Here is a 24,716-nt window from a genome sequence, read left to right on the forward strand (position 1 = left end):
TAGCAACTTTTCAGTATTGATGGAACAACTTGTCTTTAGGGTTGGGCGATGTCCCTTAAATTGGCCGTTGACGATGTTTGCTGTCAACCATCGGGATGGACAATGATATCCACGGGGGGGTTGGGGGGTATTTTTACATTTTTCGTTCTTATATAACTGCTATTCGTTTTTTTGCTTTTTTCATTTTATTTCCCAACTAATGTTTAATCCGCAATGATCCAGTATAAACTGAGGGAAGTGACTTTAACAAAAACAGTAACAAACAAAATAGAAAAGAAGAAGTCCGCTCCCGTGGACCGGCGGAGCGCGGACTTACAACTTTGTGTTTGAGGGGAAGGGGGGGGGGGGGGTGCTTTGTTACATGAGCGCTATGTGTGGGAGATTTAAGACTGCGATCCGTCCTGCAGCTCTAGGGGTACAAACAACCGAACTCAGAACCGGGTCTAAAAGTGTGTGTCTGAGCACAGCTCGGATCGTCAGCAGACACAGCGGTTTGAGCTTCAAAGCAGAAATGTCGCTCAGTCCTTAGAAAACATTCAAACAATCACGCGGATTTGTGTTTCCAGTCGTGTCCCGACTAAATAAAGGCTGATGTTATTCTTACATGTTTACGTGCAGCCAGCAAGCAGCACCACCCAAAGCTAATGTTGTTAGCCCGTGTTAGCATACTGCTAATCCTGGCTTCGTTCAGAAAAAGCACTGACCACACGGATTAAAATTCAAATGATGAGCGAACAGGTGTTTCATAATAACCGTGACATTATTAAAAGCACATTTAGAAGATCATCTCGTATTTTACCGAGCTGACATGTCAATGTATATAGCCGCTCGGCGCTGTTTAACAATGTTTTGTATTGAAGTGTTACATTCAATAAAGTTTGAAAAAAAAGGCCGCTCGGCGGAATTTATATCCTTCCGGTTTTCAAACCCTACTGCGCATGTGCGAATGATTTATTCCGACGGAAAGTGTGACCTTAGTGAACGTTTTTATATTCTGAAAACATTTTTCTGTGCCCATGTACACGGTTGGATTCTAATCCGACCATTGATCCCATCAAGATATTTTGTACATGTAACCGCGGCTTATGGTGTCGACGCGCAACGTGGCGGGGGCGTGGCATCACGATGGTGGTCTCTCCATCGGGATGTCAGTCACCCATCACGATGGACGATGATATCGTCCATCGGCACAACCCTACTTGTCTTAAGACAAAACATCTTCAGTTGTTTGATCTCAAAACATCTCATTCTCTATCTCTAAGGCTACGTTCACACTGCAGGGCTTAATGCTCAATTCAGATATTTTGAAAAAATACGATTTTTGTGCAAGGCCGTTCACATTTCCAATTAAATCCGAACTTTTGTGATCTCCTGTGTGACCGTGAAATGACCTAGAAGTGACCCGATGCGCAGAAGAGTACTCAACAGTGAACGACGTCACTCGTTGTTTGCGGAAGTAGCTAACAATGGATGTCAACAACAGTGTTGTTGGAGCTCTTTTTGCATTATTACATTTACTTTCACAAAGGAGCAGCACAATTACAATCTTCTCCTTTAAAGAAGGCATTGGAGCTGGGATCGTCTGTACCCACTGTTGTGGAATGGAGATCAAACACAAAGTTATCCATACGGCTGCTCTGCTCAGAGACACAGTTCGCTCATTCCATCGGCACCCGAGCCCGGACCGCGCAGGGTCCAGACGTCACGGGGCATGAAGCGCTCCTACCCCGCACCCCCCTTGTGAGGGGTGTAAGAGATGGGAGAGGCGAAGAGCCAGCGGGGCGACGGCGGAGTGGCGCTTCTCACCGGGCCTCCGCGGAGCAGCAGGTCGTCCTGTTTGAGCTCCAAAGCTTTCTCTGGAGCGAAACACCGTCTATGCATGTCATTAAACCAGAGCAGTAGTAACACACGATCGGAATGAACCGTTTACATGAACAACGATCGGATCAACAATCGGCATAACCCACCTATCTAGGAATTTTGATCTGAACGAGTCTGATCAGGACAGAGTATTCCGAACAGCGGGTTTACATGACACATTTTTCTTCCGATCAGGCGTTCTTTCTGATTACTTTTGTCCATGTAAACGCAGCTAGTGACGTACGGGTCGGATACATGTGGCCTGGCCGTTCAGACGGCGGTCGCATTTCAAAAGATCTCATACGTATCGGATTCAGGACCACATACCCAAGTGGCATGGGTCGCAATTTGAAAAGATCGGATCTGTGTCGTTCAGACTGTCATGAAAAGATCAGATACAGGTCGCATTGGGGCAAAAAAATCGGAATTGGTTCATTTCAGCCTGCAGTGTGAACGTAGTCTGTTAAGACAAGTTTTTCAAATGTTTTCAGGCAGAAGTTTGATTAGTGAATGATGAGTGTTTTGTTTCAACAAACAGATTGTTTGACATGATAAAACTGAAAGGATTTATTTTACTAATAACATGGTACCAACGCTTTTAAAAGGACAAAAATTTGAAGGTAAACCTACATTTATTTATATTTTAGGACACATTTATCTTACCAGAGTTATTGACCGAAATATGACAGTTTTTTAGCTAATTTTAATATTTAATTTTGGGCAAGACATCAAAAAATCAAAAGACCAATTCTTGTTTCTTGTTTAACTTGTTTTGAGAAGAACCTTTTTTTTCATTGTAAGAAACATAGTCATCTTTGAAATTATGACACAACCTGAAAAATACAAGAATACAAGACGGAATGAAGGAAGGTTTCTCTATGTGGTTGCATTTCTCATCCCTCATTATGTTCAGAGCCCAAATTGAACATAAATCCAATGCTTGCGGTCTGACTTGGAGAGATATTTTTCAACCTCTAGATCATTTTTCAGGAGTTTGGTTGTTTTTTTTCTTACATCACAAAAGCGCTAATGTTCACTGTGGGAACAAACACGTGGCAGATGCTTTATTTATTAAAGCCAGAGGATCTTAAGTCAGCATGAGGACCCAACAGCAGTGCGTGGGAAACAAATGAACGTGAGAGTGTGAACTTTACAAGTACAGCTTTGCTGATTCTTCTGAATGTGACGAATGGAGATGGGTCATCAGCTGACGGCTACTCTTCATGTGACCTGACAGATTAACCAGGCAGGTTCATACCAGTCACTTTACGTCAATATTCTAAATTCTGGCGCCCCCATCAGGTTTCGACCCCACCTACTGTCTAGAGAGCCTCTGTCCAGCACAGACTCATCACACTTCTGCCGACATCCTGCTGCTGAGCCGGAATTTATCACACTCCAACACGCTTCGCACGCAGCTTTTATCCCAGCAACATAAGAGAGCTCCTGGGTAACGAAGGAGAACTTGGGGTCCTGTGGCCCACCACCCAAGACAACATGCAGAAACCGGCTAACGGCATTTTGATGTTAGTGACTTTCAAACGGATTGTCTGTTTGTCCTTAATGCCCCAGAGCAGGGGTCGGGAACCTGTGGCTTGGGGGCCATATATGGCTCTTTTGATGGTCACATGTGGCTCGTAGACAAATCTTTAATTATACTATTTTTTTTTCATTAGACCAGTCCTTCTCGGGTGCGATGCAATGCCAGGGGGGGCGCGCAGTAGTTGCGGTGCTTGGAGAAAAAAAATCTGCACCACCATCACTTTGCTATTATCTGTTATTTCACAGAGTTTGTACCAGCCGGAAACCTGTGAATTGCTGTGCCTACAACTGCTCCCTCCGGTCTCTGTAGTGGACTGAGTTGGACTGGGTGGCTGTTTGGTCATGTTCTACTTTTCGGAGTTCATTGAACGCATCAAGCAGAGATGCTGATTGGCCCTCAGTTCTGTCGCTCAGCCTGTCGTTGGGGAGTTTGGACCAATGGGGTTTAGCTATGGGCCAAATAAAGGAAATAGGAGGGCTGTTGTGGCAGTGAGGGAATAAAAAAGTTGGGAGAAGCGCTCTCGCCGGGACAGATTCCGAAGTTGCTGCATAAGTTGTACGGTGCTGGTTTCGGTCTACAGTAACCAGAATAAAGAACCTTAAAAGAGGTTAAGTCTCCGTGCCTCAGTGTGGTAAAGGGACGCTACATTATTGTATGGCTCTTTCGAAATTACATTTAAAAATATGTGGCGTTTATGGCTCTCTCGGCCAAAAACGTTCCCGCCCCCTGCTCCAGAGTGAAAGAGGCCTTCTTAGAAATAAAAAATCTAACCTCCTCCACCCTGACATACCCGTGCGTGTTGGATGAGTGTTTGTTACGACCATGAAGAAAAACTAAATGTTTACCCCTTTTAGCATTGGAACCAATTTATAGCAAATATTGTTTAAAGTGTATTATGCTTGAAAATACATTTAAAATATATATGTTTCAGCTTTTTTTTATCTGTAAAACAATACGACAATTATAAAAATTACGACTAAATCAGGACAAATTCCAATTTTGGGACTCCTGTTCCACCCAGTACTTTGAAGGTTTCACAGCCATTTACAGTAAAGTCTGGGCTCAAAATGTTCTGCAAAAGAATCAACATTATTATTTTCTTCAAAAAAGACTGGGACTGTATTTCACAGTTTTTTTTTTCATATCGGGTGATAACGATATATATCACGTTATAATCCAAAATAACTACTGTATTTTTGTCAAATGTGGAGACTCTGTACCTCATAACAGAAATGTGTGGTCATCAGCAGGTTGCTCAGATTTAAACATTTATTCTCCGTCATACTTTCAACATAACCGATGAACTGAAGGAACAGGTTTAAAGCAAAAGCTTTCAAGTTTCAAAATAGTACATAGACTATGTCTGAACTCCCACCCTAACCCCTACATAGTGCACTATATAGGGCGTTCGACATTTTGTAGTGCTAACCGAATCTACAATTCCAAAAAACAAAAAATGTATTTAAATGTATTGTTTTAGTAAATCATTGCTTTTATTTTCAGAAGACGGTGGACTCATAATCGTTGTGAAAAGCTCATAACAATAAAATTTTAACTTTTGGAAATCGATGACGTCATATGTGCCGTTTAACAAAAAAAAAAGTAGTGAGCGTGGTGTACGCAATTGCTTTTAAAATTCAGGGCACTAGATCGTTTGTAGTTAGGGGTTAAGGTGGGAATTAGGACACAACATACATAAAACGGAATGCTAAACTGTTTGATCAGTTCCATTCAAAAACAAAACATTAATTCTACAAATAAATTCTAATGTTTTCAAGTTTTGCAGAACAAACATAAAATTGACCAACATTTTAGTCAACATCCTGTGAATAAGCTAGTAAGTACAATCCAATAGTCAGGATGTCTTCTGGTAGTGTAGACTGTTGCTGCTGTGCAGGTCTGACCTTTGTTGTTTTTGCTGCATAATTCTCAGTCTGAGATTGAGAATATTTGCCAGCTCTGCTTTAGGTGATAAAAATAACGGTTGGTGGTATTTCCAGTTTTAGAAGAAACGTGCCTTCTGCACAATTTGCAGTGCAATTTTATTTATCCACCACCTCTTGTCCAGTCCGTGAAAATACTGTCCGACTATAAACCGGTCCGTGTTTACATTGAGGCGACAGACGAAACAGCTCGTTAGCATAGCATCGTTAGCATCATAGCATCAGCGTCTAACGCCAGTGCCGTCTCCAAATCAACATCTGTCTGTTCCTGCAACAAGTGAAGGACCTTCATCCTCCAGTTCTGACTGGATACTGTTAAAAATCGCTGCATGTTCCGCTGTTTCATCACCTTAAGCTGAACGCCACACACAGGTGAAGTAAACCCGGGGGTGGAGTGTGTCTCATGTGCGTTTGTATATCTTCTGTGATGCAGAGAAGGAGGAATTGCCAAAAATCTAAATAAAGGGAGAGTTAATAATCATGACTATGTTTACACAAACGTTTACTCGCCATGTGGCGACTAACCATCTAACTTTCACTCGCCAAAGAGAAGAAAATCTTCAGAACTGGAGATTAATTTAAGCCCCTTCAAAATAAAAATCTCTCACGATAGACTCATTCTTCTATCAAGTAAAAATTGTATCGCAATATATTTCACTATTGTTTTATCGCCCCGACCCATCAAAGACTGAAATAAACCTGAATAAATTAAACAAAACTTTAACTGTGAAGATGAAGCAAAATGATGAAGAGGATAATGGCTGTGCTTTACACCTGGTTGATTACACTCGACTGCAGATCGTCAAACAGCTGTGAAATATTCAGTTAATGACTCGTGAGTGAAACATCTGCTGGCGATCAACTGTTCCAAGGGCGGCCACTATGCTCCGACTGAACTATTCGCAAAAGTAAAAGCCCTTCGGGGAACATTTCAGTGTCTTTGAGGTGAAGGTTAAAGGGACACCTACAGGCAAAAACCATGGAGTGCAACCAAATTAAGACAACGTAGTCCAGAGTTGTGACCCAGATGATCAGACTTAACGTAGAAAATTGGTTTTAAATAGGGATTTTATTTATTAGTAAAAGGAAATTGTCCAAAAATGCCTTGGTCTAGATGACTAAATAATTTCCCACTTGACCTGATCGCTGACTGTGCTGTCTTTGGCAAGAAAAACAGCTCTTAAGTGTTTGTGATGACTAATTATGAGTGTTTCTCAAGTCCAAAGGTATTTTGTGCAATTCTTCTTATTTTTTTTAAGGTGTTGCTGTCACAAAAATATGAAAAGTCTTTGTTTTTTCTGATCTCCGGTGATTAGGTTTTTCAAAATTTTCTGGAAAGATTCGTCAATATTTTTTCAGTGTAGAAAAAAGGTTACCACGATTCACAAAGACCTAAAGCATTAGATTTGTAGCCACTTAGATTTAAGTACTCAGTAGTTATTTAGAACATGAATCATTATTATAGCCTTTTTAAAATTAAGAAGCTTTTGGAGTTTCTCTCTATCTGGAAAAAATATATGTATAGCCTAGCTTGGCAGCATTCTGTTGGTTGACTGATTTGCTTTTCTTTGCCTGATCTGATTTACTTCAATTTGGCATCCTTGTCACAAAGGTTAGGTCTTTGGGCATTGTTCAGCTTCACTAAAGCTGTGAAAAACCTATTTTAGCTAACCTCACATTGTTGCAGTCTGTTTATAATACATTAACATAATTAATTAAAATTCTGAATTTCTTGGAAAAAAAATTCTTGTTTTTTCTATTTGTCAGCATGACTCAGCACGTTTGAGCTAGCATAGCACGTACCATTGTAGCTAACCTTACCTTTAGCATGTCAGCATTGTATTTATCAATTGGTGGGTAAATGTTTTGCTTTTTTTCGGATGAATTCACATATTTAAGTTTTTAATATTTTTTTTTTTGGCAGAAAAGTAAATTACATTAAAAAATATGTGGCGTTTATGGCTCTCTCGGCAAAAAAGGTTCCCGACCCCTGATCTAATGTAAAAGGGTTCCATCTGATTGGTCGAATGGATAACGGGATTTATTTAATTCGTTAAATACTTAAAGATTTCATTTATTGTAATTTTCGCAATTTTCACCAACTTTTGCGATATCTATATTACACTGCTCAATATTGCGATGACGATAAATTTGCGATTTATTGTGCAGGCCCAAATTCATTTATCATTCTTGTGGTTAAATGTTTCACTTTTCTATTGCATCTTTGAGCTTTGTTCAGCTCCTCTAGCTGTCCAAAACATATTTTTGGGTAATGAACCTGAATGTTGTTTTATATTTTTAACATTTTAACCAGTCTTTAGTGCTCAAGCATCTCTCTTTTCCCAGGACTGGATTTTTTGGATTTTATTTTAGCATTTAATAGTTAATTATTTATCATTGCTTTCTTGGAATAACTCTTAAACTTTTCCTTGCCAGACAGCTTCCGTTTAAGGGATTCATTGATGGAACACATTGTAGAATAATAAAAACAAATGCAATTTCAGATGGTTTTAGCCACAAAAGAAAGTCAGTCATCTCTTTACACAAAACAGCTTTTGTTCCCAAGATAAATGTGATGATTATATAAAATGATCATTTTGAAAAGGTAAAATACTTCTTCTCAGCAGCGAATGTCTGAAAAGCACAGCCTTTCATTGGATGTTCATTCACTTACTAGAAAACTAAACAGACGTAGCCCACTTTTCAGCGCAGAAACTGTTCCATTTAAATTATTCAATGGACCCTCAACAGCTGTAATTAGGTTTTTTCCTTCCACTATAGGAAATGTTCCAATTAAGACTGCTTATGGCGCAATGTGCGGTGAAAAAAACTGCTGCTGAATTATTTACGCTCATTTTAAAAGGCTGTCGGGACCACGGTGGGCACTAATTGTCTCTTTTTCTCGTGTGTTTTTTTTTTTACTTTTTAAAGTTTTCAACTGCCGTGGACTCACTTGCTCGGCCGGTGGTCCGGAATGGTCCGATCCAGAGAGATTCTGTCACTGAGGTAAGCGTTGTAGCCGTACTTGTCCCGCAGGTGTTTGGCGTCGCTTTCCTCGCCCGGTAACAGCGTGGCAGCGAGGCCGCCTTTACCTCGACCCCCGAAGCCTTCAATCAAGCCCAGGGATTTGGAAAGGCCTGAGCAGAGCAAACAAGAGGAGACCGCACTTCAGGATCCTTGAGTCCGGCTGAGTCACTCACAGTGAGTGGCTGTCAAAACAGGCAAATTCTCAGCTGATTACTGATCAATTTTCAAAATACTTATAAGAAAAACCTAGAAAACAACTTTATTTTTGTTGTGGAACCACAACAATTTGTTTGAGGATGTCAGGGTTAGGGTTAGGTTTTTTTTTTTTTTACCATTATTCAGCTTCGTTACAAATATAGCATTTCAGTCAGACAACTCATGCAGTAAAGAAGATGTATTCCATATTTCTTTTAGTTTGGCATAAGGCTCCGTTCAGACACATAAAACAAAGATCTCCATAGAAAACTAACAGAGCTCACAGCTGGAAGCCGGGGAGGAAGGGGGGGCAAAATGAACGCAGAGCTCATGGAAATGGAAGAAGAGGGATTGGACCGCACACCTGGAACTTAAGTGGGACGCAGAACAGGTGAGTTGATTAGACTGAACTGCCTGAAGGGAGGAGTAACCAGGTAAATGCACTGCTCGAGCTGCCTGCCTGAAATACTCCCAAGGTCGTTCATTTAGTTGCTAATATAGTTTTTGTTTACTTTAATTAACTTTTTCTTCAGCTAATTCATCGACTCATGCTATTGTTTATTCTTGTTTTGGTTAAGTTTACCTTTTTGCTCACTTTCTCTTTTAGCATATTTAGTTACTAGCAGTAGTATTTTAACAAACTTAAACATTGAAGGGCCTACATAATGCAAAATCAACTTTATTTTTAGCTTTTAAGTGTTTTATAATGTTCATTCCTAACAAAAAACAACCCAAAAGCGGTCATCTGATCTGTTCACGCTTTATATTTTCATTCCTCTTAAAACCTGCTCTCTGAGCACCGGCCCCTCCCAATCCATGAAAACGAGTGGGTTCTCACATTGTGACATCACAAAGTGAAGAACAGCCCCTTCCAGGAAGAGTCTGCGCTTCCAGCCCCACCCCCAGGCTAACACACACTTTCTCCGTAGAGCTAGCGGTGACCGGTAAAACGTTTGCTTTTTATTTGCACAAAATATGAGATTGGACCATCGGCTGCAGCTCGCCACACTGGCAGAAGCGCGAATTTGGATGTTGTGGTGTGATTTGGGCGTCAAGAATCAGAACTTTGGCGAAGAAGACGTGTGGCATCAACCGATCATGGACTCATGGCATGTGACCTGTTCAATCAAGGGGTGGAGCCCAAGACCAATATGGAGGAGAATCTGATCGTTCTCCTCTTGAACTTTAGGATATTTTTCTTATTTGTATGGAGACAATAATAAACAATTATTTTAACTCAATTCTTATTTTTATATTTTCCCTCCACTGACTAATGCTGGACAACAATTTGTCCGACTGGGTCAAGGAGAGACGGAAGGTTTTATTTTTAACATGATGACGCCAATAAACCTGATCTCTCAACACCGTCCTTGTCTTCCATGCTTTGTAAATAAGATATAGGTTGTGTCCGAATTCCCACCCTAACCCCTAACTACTATAAAATTATTTAGTGCTACTATGTAGTGCCCTGAATTTGAAAAGCAATTTGGACACCATGCTCACTACTTTTATTTTTTAAACGGCGGATATGACGTCATTGATTTCAGAAAGTTAAAATTTTGGTAAAAACTGTTACGACGCAATGCATTGTGGTCTATATACGCCGATCGAGTAAGCAAAGATGCACACTGGTTTTAAACTGACACCTCTGGGATATTTCAAGGGCACTTGATTTTGGAATTGTAGATTCGGACAACACTACCAAATGGTGAACGCACGATATAGTGCACTATGTAGGGGTTTGGGTGAATTCGGACATTCCCTAAAACTTAGGGTGGTAGCTCCTCCCACACGTGGCGGGAGCGTCTCGTTTATGCACAGGCAGCCATCACTGGGTTTGATGTGCATCAAAGAGAGGCAGCTTTAGAGCCTGTTCTGGGAAACGGCGCCCCCACAGGAGCAGGTGTTGCAACTACAACCGGGTTTAGTGTCTAAATGGACTAAAATAAAACAAAATTCTCTGCACATTTTAAAAACCTTTTAATGTCGTTAATTTAGCATTTGAACATTTTTAAGCATCATCAAAGCCCTTTTTTCATGAATTATTGTCAAATGTTTTGTCTTTGTTTTGGGTCAATTGGAGCCGTTTCTTTTTGATTGTTGCAATAAAGCTCCAGCAGTGAAGCGAACATCTTATCTTTTAGTGTTCTGCTGGACTTCTCCACAGACGAGAAGAAAGAAAGGAAGAAAGGAAGGAAGGAAGAAAGAAAGAAAGAAAGAAAGAAAGAAAGAAAGAAAGAAAGAAAGAAAGAAAGAAAGAAAGAAAGAAAGAAAGAAAGAAAGAAAGAAAGAAAGAAAGAAAGAAAGAAAGAAAGAAAGAAAGAAAGAAAGAAAGAAAGAAAGAAAGAAAGAAAGAAAGAAAGAAAAGTCATTTTTGCGGATTCTACTAAGAGCAAATGGAGCTTTGCGCGCTTTACCGTTCAGCTGGCGGTAAACCACATCCTCCAGAGAGCTGAGCCTCTTCAGCAGCACTTCGTGGCTGATGCTGGGCCCCTGCGCGGTCCCATTGGCCCGGAGCCACCTGCCGTCCGCCGGCGGAGCCTCCGGACCGGCGGCTCGGACGCTGCGGGTGTTGCACTTGGTCCAGAATGTCATGAAGCCGGCGACGGCGAGCACGTTGAGCAGCAGCAGAACCCTCCATCTTCGAAACACAAAAGCCATTAAAAAGTCCGGGCTCCGGGTGCGGGAGGGGGGCCGGTTCGGTAGGAGCCGCGCGTGCAGCAGCGGATCGGAGCTCGCTGGCTCGGCGGCGGCGTGCGTGAGGCTGCGGGGCTCATTCGCGGCGGCCGGTCACATCCGCAGACGCAACGCCGGCATGGACGCTGCTGCTCATAAATCTGCTCTCACCGGCGGGCGCGGGGGTAATTTCAGGTTTCATCCCCCCCCCACCACCCCGCAGAGGAAACGTGGGCGCCGCGCCAACGACTGTCATCCGCGTCACCTCCACCGGTCGACTGCTGTTAGCCGCGCGCGCGGTGGATGAGAGACAAAGACATCTGGATCCTGCAGAGCAGACGCCCCGCGGCTCCCTCCCTCCCCCCGCACCGCTTCCTCTGCGGTGATGCGGCTGGAAACGGCGCGTGGAGGCTCACGGGGATCCGCGCGAGCGCCGCGTCCACATGTCCGCCTTCATCAGTGAGGAGACTGCGCTGACTGAGGGGGGCTTTAAGAGGCGCAGCATCCTCTCCTCCCAGAGAAGATCCGGAAACTGCAGACCCCCCCCCCCCCCCCCACCGCACCCCCACCCCATTGGATGGTCGTTTCCTCTTCTTTTGGGCCTAAAACACAGAATTGATGGAGTTCTAAAACACCAGGGGCGTTTCAGAATGTTTTTCTGGACAGAACACGCTGCGGGCACGCCTAAGCCACCCCGTTATTTCCAATACATTGTTTTTTTCTTTTAAGAAAAGTGAAAGAAAAATGTTTTTAGGCTGAAAAGGGAATCAAGAACAAATAATTAGTCAAAAATTGTTTTTCTTGTAAAAAACTAACTTAAATCACATGAATCTGATTTAGATCAATTAATGAATTATGCCAATAATGTCCACTTCTAAAGGACATATACTCTACAAAATGATGAAAATAATGTAGAGTATCCAAATATCCACATATTGACTCCTCCCCCTCTGATTTTCTAAAAAGGAAATGGGTTCCAAAACACCAGATCCCATAGAATTATATAGAGAAATGAACGGCTGTTACTCATTCTATTGGTCAGAAGTACCATTCTTGCTCTGAAACCTTTTCTGTGTCTTTGTAATTATTTTTTTTTACTATTTGTTTTTGTTGTAAAAGTTTTTCAAGTTCTAAAATGGCTAATCAGTTGTCTCACTAAAAGTAGGTGGAGCCTCTTGACACCAACGCTCAAAACATTTGATTGACAGCTTCCGCATAGCCCACTTTCAAGCGGAAGGGGTGTGGCCTTCAATAAGCTGGCGAGAGCGTTTGCCACAAAGTTGATCTTTTCCCATTTTTCTGGCAGACAGGACCTAAAATGGTAAAATCAAACCTATTTGGTGACATGTTTGAGGCTGATAAACGGACAAAAACAACTGCTGTGATAAAGCTATTGTACATTTATTTGAATCTTTATGTTAAGACAACTCGTCAGCAGTTCACTCTGAACATCTGCAGTTTTAGTCCTGAAGTAACGAAGACAAAAAGGCTGCAGACTCCTAGGAAAGACATCAGCAATGTAAAAGTACCCGGGTCAAAATTACCCGCAACTTCATCGTTGAATAGAAATTTAGCACAGGCGTTCCATGGAAGGTCAGAGTCTGGGTTTTCCACAACAGTTGAGGACTTTGAATGAAGAAAAAGGAAGACCCGTACTTTAGTCAAAACAAAACCAAAGTGGGTTAAATTGACCCGTAACAAGGGTCAATTTTTATTTTAGAGTAGCAGTTTTTGAACCTTTTCCAGACACATCTTAAGGTGATTTTCTAATTTTAGAACATAAAAATGTTACAAAGCATCATCAGTTTAAAGCTCTTATTTTTTTTTAAACTCATTAATCTCAGTAAATCTGTTTGAATCTTACAGAAGATACACAAACCATCTGGCAAAAAGTGTGCATATAAAGTTACATATTTCTATTAGAAATTGTGCAAAAGTGAGTCACACACAAAGATGCTGTGAATCAAGGTGTTTGTCAAACCTGCCGTGCGCTCAGAAACACACCCACTGGGACTTAAAGGCAACCCAGGAGTTTTTGTGTGAAAGATTTGCGGTGGAGGAGATCAAACCCAGTGTGACAAACCAAGAAGGAGATTATCTGTGGGGGGGCTAACAAGGAGGCGAAGACTCGACACGGTGGGGAAAGGTGGAAAAGAAAGGTGGGAGGAGAACAAAGACGCCAGGGAGGAATCAAAATTCAAAGGGAGAAAAGCTCCTGAAGCGGCGGGAAAAGAACAAAAGAAAGAAAAGCAGGAGGGATGGATTGGATGACAGCCGCACTGAAGCCGGCGGGTAAAACAAGACGCTTAGGAGTAGATTGGACTCGATTGGATCGGAGGAGAAGGCGATAGTCTCTGCTCAGGTAGAACCTGCAGGTGCAAACCGGACGACCTTAAAAAACGTGGCTTGAACTGAAGATGACCTTAACCCTTGTGCTATCTTAGATGACCCCACCCTTACATTGACATGTTCTCCCTACCATGACAAAGGTGGATAAAGGTGGAAAGATTTCATGTAATCCATGGACACCAGTGAAGATCACAAATCATTGAAGAAACAAGGTTCAGAGCACTGTCTAGTGGGTCTAGATGACCCCACTCCCAATGGTAAAGTGCCTAGGATAGCATAAGGGTTAAAGTCGTTTTTATCTAGTTAGAGGTTTGTTTCTGGATTGGGAGTGGATGGACCCATGAGAGGCCCTCAACAAAGCTTAGTGTGCCCCTCCCAATCACCATTTTTGGAACATTGATTTGTTGGATTCGTGGATTTTCTACCAACCAACCAGGAGTTTTGAATAACTTGCAGATGAACGGAAAACATTTCACGCTACGTTCACATCAAGCTCAGAAAAAACGATCAACCGAAAGTCAATTTTTGCACTTTTTAGGCTTCTGCGTGCAAAACTGAATCACTACGCAACTTTCTAAGTCTGTTTTCCGGCTCCATGCACAAACACTTGAACGCCCATTAAAAGTTAAGCCAATCAGGGGCTCGGATTTGGTGGTGACAAATGGATGACGTCCTTTTCATTCATGGAAGTGCCAACCGTTTGAAAATTGATCACGGAGGAGAAATGAATAATGAAAATGATGTTATCGAAAATGTTATAAAGTTCCTGCTTATTGTAATAGAGCTGTGAAAGAAAAAGCCTGGAGCAAGACTCACCAGATTTACACAACTTCAACATTTCTTCCAACTGTGAGTTCACACGCTGGTGTCGGGTCAACACTGGACCGGACTGAATGCTAAAGAAGAACCCGTTCTCATCGCCTTCTTGAAGGCGCCTCACAGCGTGTCCATGGCATCAGGATTATTGACAAAAACAGGTGTTTTCCTTAAGCCTTCAGTGTTTTTTTCTTGATTGGTCAGAGTTTGAATGTAACATCAACCGGGAGTTCTCCACCAACATCTGGTCCAGCTGTTGGATTACTGTGGGGAGCCTCCACTGCATGGCGGCTCATGTGTGAGACGAGTGACTTTCAGAGACGCTGTAAAAAGGGAGCGTGAGGAGTGATCCCAGTTTTCATTTCTGCCGCACCATTTTTTTCTCCTCCTCTGGGGGGGGATGTTGTGGCAAACTGACCTTCACGCTGGATTGGCACGGGGTTGTTTTCCGAAGGCTCAGCGGGTTTGTGCAGCAATACGGCAACTAAGGAGTTTATTTAAGATCAGGAGAAGCAGCGAGGAGGCCCGTCAGAACCGCCATGGTGCTGAGGAGCAACGATGGTGGACACATCAGCAAACATTTCACCCTTTAACCCTTGTGCTATCTTAGATGACCCCCCCTTCCATTGAGGTGTTCTCCCTACCATGACAAAGGTGGATAAAGGTGGAAAGATTTCATGTAATCCATGGACACCAGTGAAGATCACAAATCATTGAAGAAAAAAGGTTCAGCGCACTGTCTAGTGGGTCTAGATGACCCAACTCCCAACGGTAAAGTGCCTAGGATAGCACAAGGGTTACAACAAACCGAGGAGGATATGAACCATGTCATAACATTTACACTTTGATTTTTAAAACAATATACGACATTTTAACGTGGAGGTGATTTGCTGCGGCGCCCCCTAAAGGCGACGGAGAGATTTCTGAATTTCTTCAATAACCTGTGTGAACATTTTGATGATAAAGATGTTGGTTTTTACAGAATTCCACAAGTAACAGAATAAATTCACGGTTTCGTAGAGAGACTCCAAACAGAGGGTGAGATCTCTTTCCATGACCCTTTTCTTCTCGCCCTCCATCCTCACGAGTACCGCTCTGTGGGGACAGGAACCGCTGCATCGACTCGATTCCAGCGGGATTACCGCTACAGAACCAGATCTCCAAGTTCACCCTTTGACTGTACATAAGACCTGGACTGAACGTCTCCTCCCCCCTGGCGTTCCAAACAGGAAGTACCTGCTGGTTCCAAGAAGCCAAAATCCCATAGACATCTATAGAGGAACAGCTGTTACTCATTCTATTGGTCAGGATAACCATTCTGGCTCTGATCCTTTTTTTGATATCTTGATAATCCTCTTTTTTTTCATATTTTGTCTTTATCTTTATTCTTTATCGCAAATTAGTCAATTTATAAACTGACCAATCAGATGCCTCAGTAAAAGTAGGTAGAGCCTGCTTGCCCCCACATAACCCTTGTGCTATCCTAGGCACTTTACCATAGGGAGTTGGGTCATCTAGACCCACTAGACAGTGCTCTGAACCTTTTTTCTTCAATGATTTGTGATCTTCACTGGTGTCCATGGATAACATGAAATCTTTCCACCTTTATCCACCTTTGTCATGGTAGGGAGAACACCTCAATGGAAGGGTGGGGTCATCTAAGATAGCACAAGGGTTACACCAGATTTTTCCGAGCTCGCCTTCAAGTGGTAGTGGTGTGGACTTCCAACACGGTTGTCATAGAAACGAAAACCCAATGACTGCTCACTGATATGTCTGGCTCCAACATGGCGGCGTCTGTGTTGTGAAAATAATGGCGACTAAAAGGACTTGATTTGGTTGCAGTTGGAAGTAAACCATTTTGATGTCACACTTGCTCAGTTCAGTTCTCAGATTAGCCAAAGAGCGATTAGCCATGTGGGCGGGGCATGAGTAAAATGATCGTCCTTGTGGTGGAAACAACTTTCATCCCAAGGTCAGTTCACGAAGCTTCGGGGCTTCAGAAAGCAGTGAGGAAAAGGTCATTATGAGACATTTGTTTGAGGTCATGAACTGATGAAGAACATTCTCCTCTGGGAATTATGGAATTATCATTTAAACCAGACCTGCCCCCAACCATCACACTACCACCACCGTGTTTGACTGCTGCTCTGATGTTCCTGTTGTTCAGCAGTCTTTCTCCATGAGCTCTTCTATGCATCCATGTTCGTCCAAAAGTCTGACAGTTGGATCGTGAACTTTGACCACATGTCCATCTGCTTGTATGAGCTCCTGCTTGGTTCTTGGACTCATTTTGAGTTCATCTCGGTGTGATTTCAAATCTTTATATTTTGTGATGAAACCCCAAAAACAAACTACATAAAAAGATCAGAGATGAGGAGGAGGAGTCCTCCCTGGAGAGACTGAACCAAAAGTGACTGAAGAACCTGGGAAGGAGCTTCTCAGCCGGAGCAGCTCCCCCCTGATGCACAGCAGGACCTCAAACAGCCTGAGAACCCCCCCCCTAAAGCGGCCTCCATGCATGCTCCTCCACAAACCGGAACGTGCATCACCTTCAGAAGACAAACTCTCCTCCTGACCTCGGATGTCCTGAGAGCTTCAGAGAAATGAGAACAGAAATGGACTTTAAGGGCAGAAATCTTCACGTCAGGTCATCACATTTATTTCAGAGTTCCTCTGGAGCAGCAGGACCCTGCGGCTGCTGGTTCCAACACGCTGCCGGTCTGAGGATCCTTTCACAATAAGAGCTGGTGATGTCATCCTCTAGGAGGCTTTTAAAACACAAGTCTGTAAAGCTCTGCTGGACCTCCTCAAACTTCAGTCTGTCCTCCTGAAGCTGTTCCTCAGCTGTCGAACCTCCTCAGCCTCCTCCACCGCAACTCGTCAGCAGTCGGCTCACTGGGCAGGTTGAAGCCGTACGGTGGCGGCGCTCCTCTCTGGTAGTTTTGTCCTGAATAAAAAGCGTTTTGGTCAGATCTGAGCTTCTGGACGAGCCGCTCACCATCCCTCCAGCTCCTCACCTCTGTCGTTCAGACTGTTCCTGATCGCCGCCTCCAGCTGCTCCTCCTCCGTCAGCCCTCCTGTGTAGGATGCCGTGTAGGGCGGCGGGGGCTGGAAGTTTCCAGAGTGTCCTCCTCCGAAGCCGCTGGAACCTGGAATCGCAGGATGAGGTCACAAACAAATTCTCTGGATTTCACTAAAGCAGCAGAGAGATGGAGTCCCGGTCTGAGCGCGCTCACAAAGAACCAGCGACATTTATGCAAACTGAGCGCCAAAGAAAAAAAAAACCTTAAACGACAAATCAGCTGATCACTTTTTAACTTTTGAGTTGTTCTGTTTTCTGCACCTTTATTCAGGTTTCTTGCATCCACGTGAATACGTCTAACCTCCGATCTGCAGGTTCTGATACCGTACCTGAGCCGCTGAAGGTCGGGCCGGCCCGGGACCTTTGTCCAGTCCAGCTCACGAACTCTGCAGGACAAACGCAAAAAACAGAAAACATTTCCCTTCAAGCAAACAGTTGATTTAAGACTCTTTTTTTTTAAAGGGGTTCAAAGTAAAACTGCTTCAACATTCGGTCTCATTTAAAAAACATTTCTTCTGCCCAGAAGCACCTGAACGGACATCAGTGCATCATCTGCATAAAAACGTGACCCAAAAAGATTCAAATGGATTCATTTTAATTAATTAATGCTAATTACTTGCCAGAAAGATTACTTTTTTTCTCATCTAAATATTCCACAATAAGAAAACTTTTTACATCTCACCAGATTTAAACTTTCTTTGAAATCTTTAGATTTGGTCCACAGGCAGATTTTTGGTCTCACAAAGTGAAAACTTCATTTATTTTCTAAACAAATGTCCGTCTTTTTGCTTAGAATCAGACGGAACATTACATCTTTATTTTTGCAGTTTCTAGGTTTATGCAGCAGCAAAGCATCATTTGTGAAAGAACTTTCAAAAGCTGAGTCCGGGTTGGAACTGTAAAGGCCCGTACACACTGGGACCAATATTCGCCAGGCGTTATTCGCCAGCGTTTTTCGCCACATTTTTTGTGTTCACACCCAGGGGATTTTCGCTGACGATGCGCCAAGCGAACATGCAATTTCATTCCCTGACATTAGATGGCGCTTAATGTAAACAGAAATACTCCTGTACACAAGGTGGCGCTGCGAAACTTTACGCTTCTTAAAGTCGCTTTTCACTCAGAAGAAGAGAGCAGGTATTTACGTGCCTGTCAGAATCAAACAAAGAAAACATGAATATTTCAAGCATCAGTAGCTCCAACTGGTGTTTGGTTCGGGGATATTTTAGAATGTCCATCATTATTTCTTCGCGGCAGTGTAGACGCTACTTGGCGTCTATCTTCTTCGCTGGTATGTGTGCTCAGCAAGGCAGTTTTGTGTTTGAGCGCCCCCAAGTTGTGTTTTACTGTAACTTCAGAAGCTCCAGACACGTGAGCAAAAGCGCCATTCTCATTGGTCGAATAGATTTCGACGCGACGCGTCAAAAAAAAAACCCAACCTGAGGCGTTTTTTTTTTGACGCTTTGACGCGTGGCGTTTTTTCGCGTCGGTGTGCACACTCACATTGGTGCCCTTTGTTTAGTCACGAGGCGTTACGTCGGCGAAAATCGCGCGCGAAATTCGTCCCGGTGTGAACGGGCCTTTAGGCTGGATCTTTGGGGTTCGACTTCTGGACTTCACTCAGGAACCTCTGAGAAGGAAAAGCAGTGCAGGAAGTCAGAGTATTCCCTTCATTTCCATCAGGCTGTGCAGGAAAAGCTGAGGATCCGTTTGTTCAACAAACGATGCTGCTTTCTGTCAGATTTTCAGAAAAATCTCACGTTTGAAGGAAATTTGATTGAAGCTGTTTGGACGAGAGATAAAAAGTATTTTCCTGTTTTCTTACCATTAAAAAGTTTGTGATGTTTCAGCATGAACTCGAAATTTCACATCCATCAGTTTCCTCTCAAAACAGTCTGTGACCCCCCCCCCCCCCAAATAAAGGCCGTTCCAATTCCAGTTTCTTTGAATCTTTTCCTCTTTTGTTGTTTTGATCTCATCTCCAGGCTGAGATGCAGTTTTTGCTTTACAACTGTAAGCTCCAGGTTCAAAGGTCACCGATGGAATCCGACTACGCCGTGACGTATTTGAGAAACGTGGAAAAACTCAAACCTGCGCATTTCTTCATGAGGGTCTTCAGCGGTCCCGCCGTGTACAGCAGACCCACCAAAATTCCTGCCAGGTGACCAACAAAAGAGGTTCTGCAAAGGCAGGACAAGAAGGAACCACACCGTTAAACAACGCTGCCGCCTGCTGGACACTTTAAGACACTTCCATCTGCATTTACTACAACAATTCCATTTTATTTGTATAGCCCAAAATCACAACAACAGTCGTCTCGATGGGCTTCGTGTGGATAAAAGTAGAGATCACGAACACGTCTAACTCAATAGAACAACACCGTCCTCCTGTCAGGACGGAAGGTTTCAGGTGCTTTGGGTTCCAGGTAACTCACCCGGGGGAAGTGATGTGGATCAGCACAAGCTCCACCCAGCTGACGTAGCGGTTGGAGACGGGGATGCCCATGACGTAGGTCACTCCTCCGGGGTGGTAATGGTTATTGAGCACCTTCAGAGCAAACAGGACGCCTACAAACACATTTATGAGACGAGGTGAGGAGAACTTACAGGAAGTTTACTTAAAACGGGGGTGGGGCTTTCTCTGTCACCAGACTTTGGCTGTGTCCGAATTGCCGGACACAACCTTTAACTAGACTCCGCCCCCTTCGGCCTTTGACCTTTACAATCCACTTGTGGTTTCTGTAGAATTGTATTCATTGCTCCTATTTAGATTTTTACCTGTACGACTAAATTTGTTTTGACATTTCTAAACCTTATTTATCCATGTTTGTTTTTCTCACTTTTGCTATAAAACATAATAATAATAAAGCAGACAAGGAGCTTAAATTGAATCAGGGATGTGTTTTATTAAAACCAATGTCTGATGTGTGAAACTGCTGCATGTTCCTGAAACAATCGCGCTTCTCTCCAGCTAAATTTACTGTCAGCATCTGTTAGTGAATTCAGCTGTTGGCATTTCAGTGAAGCTATTTGGGGCCATTTTTAGGGTTTATCTGACATGAAGTTTAGTTGTCTTTGTAGTATCAACAAAAACAAAACACGCTCATTTGTATCTTGTTTTTTTAAATCTTTCTAATGTTTTAGTTCTATGTAAGGTTAGCTGTAGTCTTTAGTCTGAGCATTTCCGGCTCTACTGTATTTCTCATCAGGCCCCACATTTTCTTCCCCTTCAGAGCTGCCCTGTAACATTAATGATAATGGCAGTTTAGTGTTTTCCTAACTTCAGTGAATGCAGCACACGCACACCCCTGATCCCCCCCCCGCTTTTTGTCCAACTGCTGAACTTTTGAGCGATCCAGACTGACGAAAAGCGGGCACCCGATGGTTTTTTTGTAGAGAAAAAAATAAGTGGGACATTTCTGTTCTTATGGTGCCAAACCGTGGTGTAAACATGACATCATTTCCGCTGACATGAGGTCACAAAGCGTGTGGTAAGAGCGTCATATCGGTCATTAAGCACCACGGACGACGAGAGGCTGAACACAGAGGTCCAGAACCACCTCATCCTTTATGATACTGCACATCGACAAAAAGGACAGAGCCTCATCCGTAGACAGTCATCTGCCGTAGCTGGACCGCTCCGGCGGCTGCACCCAAGCTGGACTGGATATAGTGGGAGGCCAGGGTTACTCTGCAGCACCATGTAACCCTTGTGCTATCCTAGGCACTTTACATTGAGAGTTGGGTCATCTAGACCCACTAGACAGTGCTCTGAACCTTTTTTCTTCAATGATTTGTGATCTTCACTGGTGTCCATGGATTACATGAAATCTTTCCACCTTTATCCACCTTTGTCATGGTAGGGAGAACACCTCAATGGAAGGGGGGGGTCATCTAAAATAGCACAAGGGTTAAAAGACGTCAAAAGATGATCAGAGTGGACTTTAACATTTTTTGAAAGCAAAGCGGGACATAAACACATTTTAGAGGCGTCCTGTGTATTCTGTTGTTGACCTTTTTTTGACTGAGGTCAGGAAAGGATTTCCTGTGGCTTTGTTAAAAATGGTACCTGAGAATCCAACGGCGCACGCTGCACTGTAAGACTGATCCTGGGTCAGCTCCGTCAGCAAGCCCTCCAGCACCAGATAAACGCATCCGGTGAGCAGAGAGAAGACGGACAGCAGGTAGAGGAACCACGCCCCGCCCAGCCGCCGCTCCAGCCGGACCCCCTTCCACAGGAAAGACACCATGTTGAAGTAAAGGTGGAGGTCATCGGCGTGGTGCACGGGGGACAGCAGGAGTCGACGCCAGTCCTTATACCGGTAGGCTTGATGAACGCTGATGCAGGTCTGAGGAGCAAAACGGGGATCAGGATGGAAACTGGTTCTGAACCGGTTCCAACAGTCGGGGGCTTACCTTCATGAGGGGGGCCGCGGGGAACAGATAAAGGTACACGTTGAGGGCCATGACGGCCAGCGTGACAGGGGGGATCCTGTCCAGGCCCACCTGGAACACCTGGGAGGCCAGGAGCAGCAGCCCCAGGTGGGACCTTCTATCTCTGCCTCGCATTCTGTCCACAGGGGGGAGCCACAGAGTCACAACGTTTACACCAGGAATCTGAGAGAACAAATGTGCGGATTGTTGACACGGTGTGAGTCTGTCCTCATTTCCAATCATTGTTTACGCTCTCCCCCTCTAGCTTACAGCCCCTCACACCCCCAACCCAACATTAGCGGTGCAACAAAAGCAGCGAGCGACATCGGAGCCATCCAGCCGTACAGTTTAGATCCAGATTCCAGCTCAGACCAGGAAAACCAAGACGTTCGTGGAACTACCGGGTTTTTCGGGCTATGATTCACTGGGCGGGTACAGTTCGGCCGAGTGCACAGCTAACACTGAGGAGCAGCTCATGTGGAATTCTTTTTAAAGCAACAACCACTAGAGGGCAGTACAGGTATGCATCAGTCTTACGCCGAGGTAAAGAATTCAACAGATTTAGTGATTTGAAGTGACATTAAGGGTTTAGGTGACTTGTTGGTGTGTTCTTTTAACTGAATAATTGTTTATAAGCCGCGCTAATATATTAAATACCTCCAATGCCTCAAGAAGCTAAATAAGCCTCAGTGTGTTACGGTAGTGCAGAGTGGAGATAGTCTGTTCTCTACGCCATTACTATGATTTGACCATAAAGTCCGTTCTTGTTTCCGTATTTTGTTGAATATATTTCTTCCAAAAGTGCAACTTCTATTTGATTTTTCTTCTTCATTGTGTGTTTTTTAGCTGCTGGGACTTTTACTTCACAGTAGGGTTGGGTGATAAAACAATAAATATATTGCGATAGAACTTTTTCTGGGTAGAAGAATGCGATAGACGTTTGTCTTGAAGGGTCTGAAATTAACACTCTCAAGTTGTGAGCATTGTCTCCTCTTTGGCGAGTAAAAGTTAGAGGGTTAGTCGCCGCATGGCGGGTGAACGTTTGCGTAAACTTATTCATTAACTCTCCTTTAGGTGAATTTCTTCCGTTCTCTCCTCCTCCACCGTCTGCGTGCCATAAACAAACCAACAGACAGACGAGTAAAAACACGGACCGGTTTAAAGTCGGAAAGTATTTTCGCGGATAAATTAATTCATTCATTTTCTAAACCTGTTTTCTCCCTTTCGGGGTCACAGGGCTGCTGGAGCCTATCACGGACGCTCATGGGCGAAGGCAGGGGACACCCTGGACAGGTCGCCAGTCTGTCGCAGAGCACGGAAAAATACAACTAGATCAACTCATAGAACATAAATTAATACGGGCTGAGCAGTTTTTTTTTTAGATCATGCGATCATTTTTTTAATCAGGCGATAAAGATGTATATTACGATATAAACCAAATAACTGCATTTATCAAATTTGAACAATCTGCTCCTAAGACAAATAACCATCAGCAGATTTAAACATCCAACAGTTGATCTGAGAATTTGAAACTTGAAAGCTTTTTCTTTAATCGTGTTCCTTCAGTTGTTATGTCGAAAATATGACAGAAAATGAACATTAAAACCTAAACAACCTGCTGATGATTACACAGTGTTCTAATTTGACCAATACAGTTATTTGGATTGCATTGTGATATATGTCGTTCTCGCCCAGCATTATTTCTGTCACAAATATGATTATTGTCTCGATTCACAACAATTTGAATAAACAAAAGCTGAATTTTCCTCATATGTGTCCTCCATCAGCAGAAAAATGCTACAAGAAGATGTTAAAAACACAGCTTTGCTTGGACTGTGTCTGTGAGGCGTATGAATAGGTTTTCACATCATTTGAGATGTTTAGTCTGTTTTTATTTGTATTCTCCAGGGGGCGGGGCTTCCTGTGCTGTGAGGCGTACATTAACCCAGTTTGTGTCCAAGTTTGAACCCAAACCCAAAGCTTTTCTCCTTTTTGTGTCTCTTTAACGTAAAACTGCTCCTGTTTTTATGTTTTAGCCTTAAGGCGCTTTAAATGTTAGCTTTAAGGAGAAACATTCGTCAAGTTTTAACTTGTAATCCATAAAGTTTGGTCAAAGCAAGTTAAATCTGCTCTGCTGGATGCTGTTTATTTACAGGTTTTAACTTTTAACTCTTAGTGAATTATGTTAAAAACTGTTAAAAGGTCATGATTAGATAAGAAATGTTGATGATTGTCGATTGAAAAATGTTTTGTGTTAAACTTCAAAAACAGACCAGCAATAATAATTCAAACATGTAAACAGTTTTTTTAACCAAACAAACAAAAACTTTATAAATTACCCTTAAAATCATAAATAAACTTACTTTGTAAAGAAAAATAGCGATGATAAAAGTTACTTTGTCTTCAGTTCCAGCTTCCTCGTCTCCAGCTATGCTAAGCTAATGCTAACGCCGCCGCGAGTTCACCGTTAAATCCGGTAAATCAGCGGGAAAATCTCTCCGGGGGTTCTCTGCTCTCACCAAGTAACGGGACTGCCGGTACCGGACGTCTTTAGGAGACGTCAGCAGTTGATTTCAGGGCGTTTCATCACTTCGGACGGCCGCGAGGCCACGAGGAGGAGCGTCCCGGGTTGTCACGTGACAATAACAGAGTGACGCAATGACGCAAAAGCGCAGTTTAACGCAACCATAGCCTGTGTCCGAATTCCCTTTCCAATCCCAAATTAAAATAAATAAATAAATAAATAAATAAATAAATAAATAAAAACGAAACAAAAAACAAAACTATAT

General features: G+C 43.1%; 2 protein-coding genes and 1 long non-coding RNA gene across 7 annotated transcripts in view; 1 reads left to right on the forward strand and 2 right to left on the reverse strand.

The window, feature by feature from the left end:
* The window catches only part of LOC144981539 (uncharacterized), a 40,186-nt gene extending 30,382 nt beyond the window's left edge, over positions 1-9,804 (forward strand). The window contains exon 2 of one of the 2 annotated variants that reach the window (XR_013647150.1): positions 8,278-9,804. This is a non-coding gene — a long non-coding RNA (uncharacterized LOC144981539). The remainder of the gene's footprint in view (positions 1-8,277) is intronic. The other variant, XR_013647149.1, reaches the window with a different exon arrangement.
* galnt17 (polypeptide N-acetylgalactosaminyltransferase 17) overlaps positions 1-11,780 on the reverse strand; it is a 41,448-nt gene extending 29,668 nt beyond the window's left edge. The window contains exons 1-2 of the mRNA XM_023961680.2: positions 10,986-11,780; positions 8,300-8,483 (exon numbers count right to left, since the gene is read on the reverse strand). Of these exons, the coding sequence (XP_023817448.1) occupies positions 8,300-8,483; positions 10,986-11,229 (428 nt within the window). The 5' untranslated portion in view covers positions 11,230-11,780. The remainder of the gene's footprint in view (positions 1-8,299; positions 8,484-10,985) is intronic.
* Positions 11,781-17,049: 5,269 nt separating this feature from the next.
* Positions 17,050-24,588, reverse strand: rhbdd1 (rhomboid domain containing 1). Of its 4 annotated transcripts, none has more exons than XM_023961753.2 (8): positions 24,291-24,588; positions 21,910-22,063; positions 21,563-21,842; positions 19,929-20,061; positions 19,586-19,674; positions 17,824-17,880; positions 17,430-17,561; positions 17,050-17,359 (listed from the first exon to the last, which is right to left on the reverse strand). In XM_023961753.2, exons 2-8 carry the CDS (start codon positions 22,060-22,062, stop codon positions 17,253-17,255), a joined length of 951 nt encoding a protein of 316 aa, XP_023817521.1. In that variant the 5' UTR covers position 22,063; positions 24,291-24,588; the 3' UTR covers positions 17,050-17,252. The 4 variants fall into 4 exon arrangements, with proteins under 4 accessions (XP_023817521.1, XP_023817524.1, XP_023817520.1 ...); XM_023961756.2 differs by having other exon boundaries at positions 24,447-24,583; XM_023961752.2 differs by having other exon boundaries at positions 21,910-22,110; positions 24,291-24,579.
* Positions 24,589-24,716: the final 128 nt, after the last annotated feature.

The sequence above is a fragment of the Oryzias latipes genome, chromosome 13, assembly GCF_053564925.1.
Source record: "Oryzias latipes strain Hd-rR chromosome 13, Olatipes_Hd-rR_3.1".
Lineage (NCBI taxonomy): Eukaryota > Metazoa > Chordata > Actinopteri > Beloniformes > Adrianichthyidae > Oryzias > Oryzias latipes.

Excerpts from the sequence above, each read along its gene's own strand:
- rhbdd1 (XM_023961753.2), bottom strand. The coding sequence starts at position 22,062 with ATGCGAGGCAGAGATAGAAGGTCCCACCTGGGGCTGCTGCTCCTGGCC. Across the intron at positions 19,675-19,928 it reads ATCCACATCACTTCCCCCGG|AACCTCTTTTGTTGGTCACC; the intron begins GTGAGTTACCTG and ends CTGCCTTTGCAG. Across the intron at positions 17,562-17,823 it reads CCCGACCTTCAGCGGCTCAG|GTTCCAGCGGCTTCGGAGGA; the intron begins GTACGGTATCAG and ends CTGCGATTCCAG.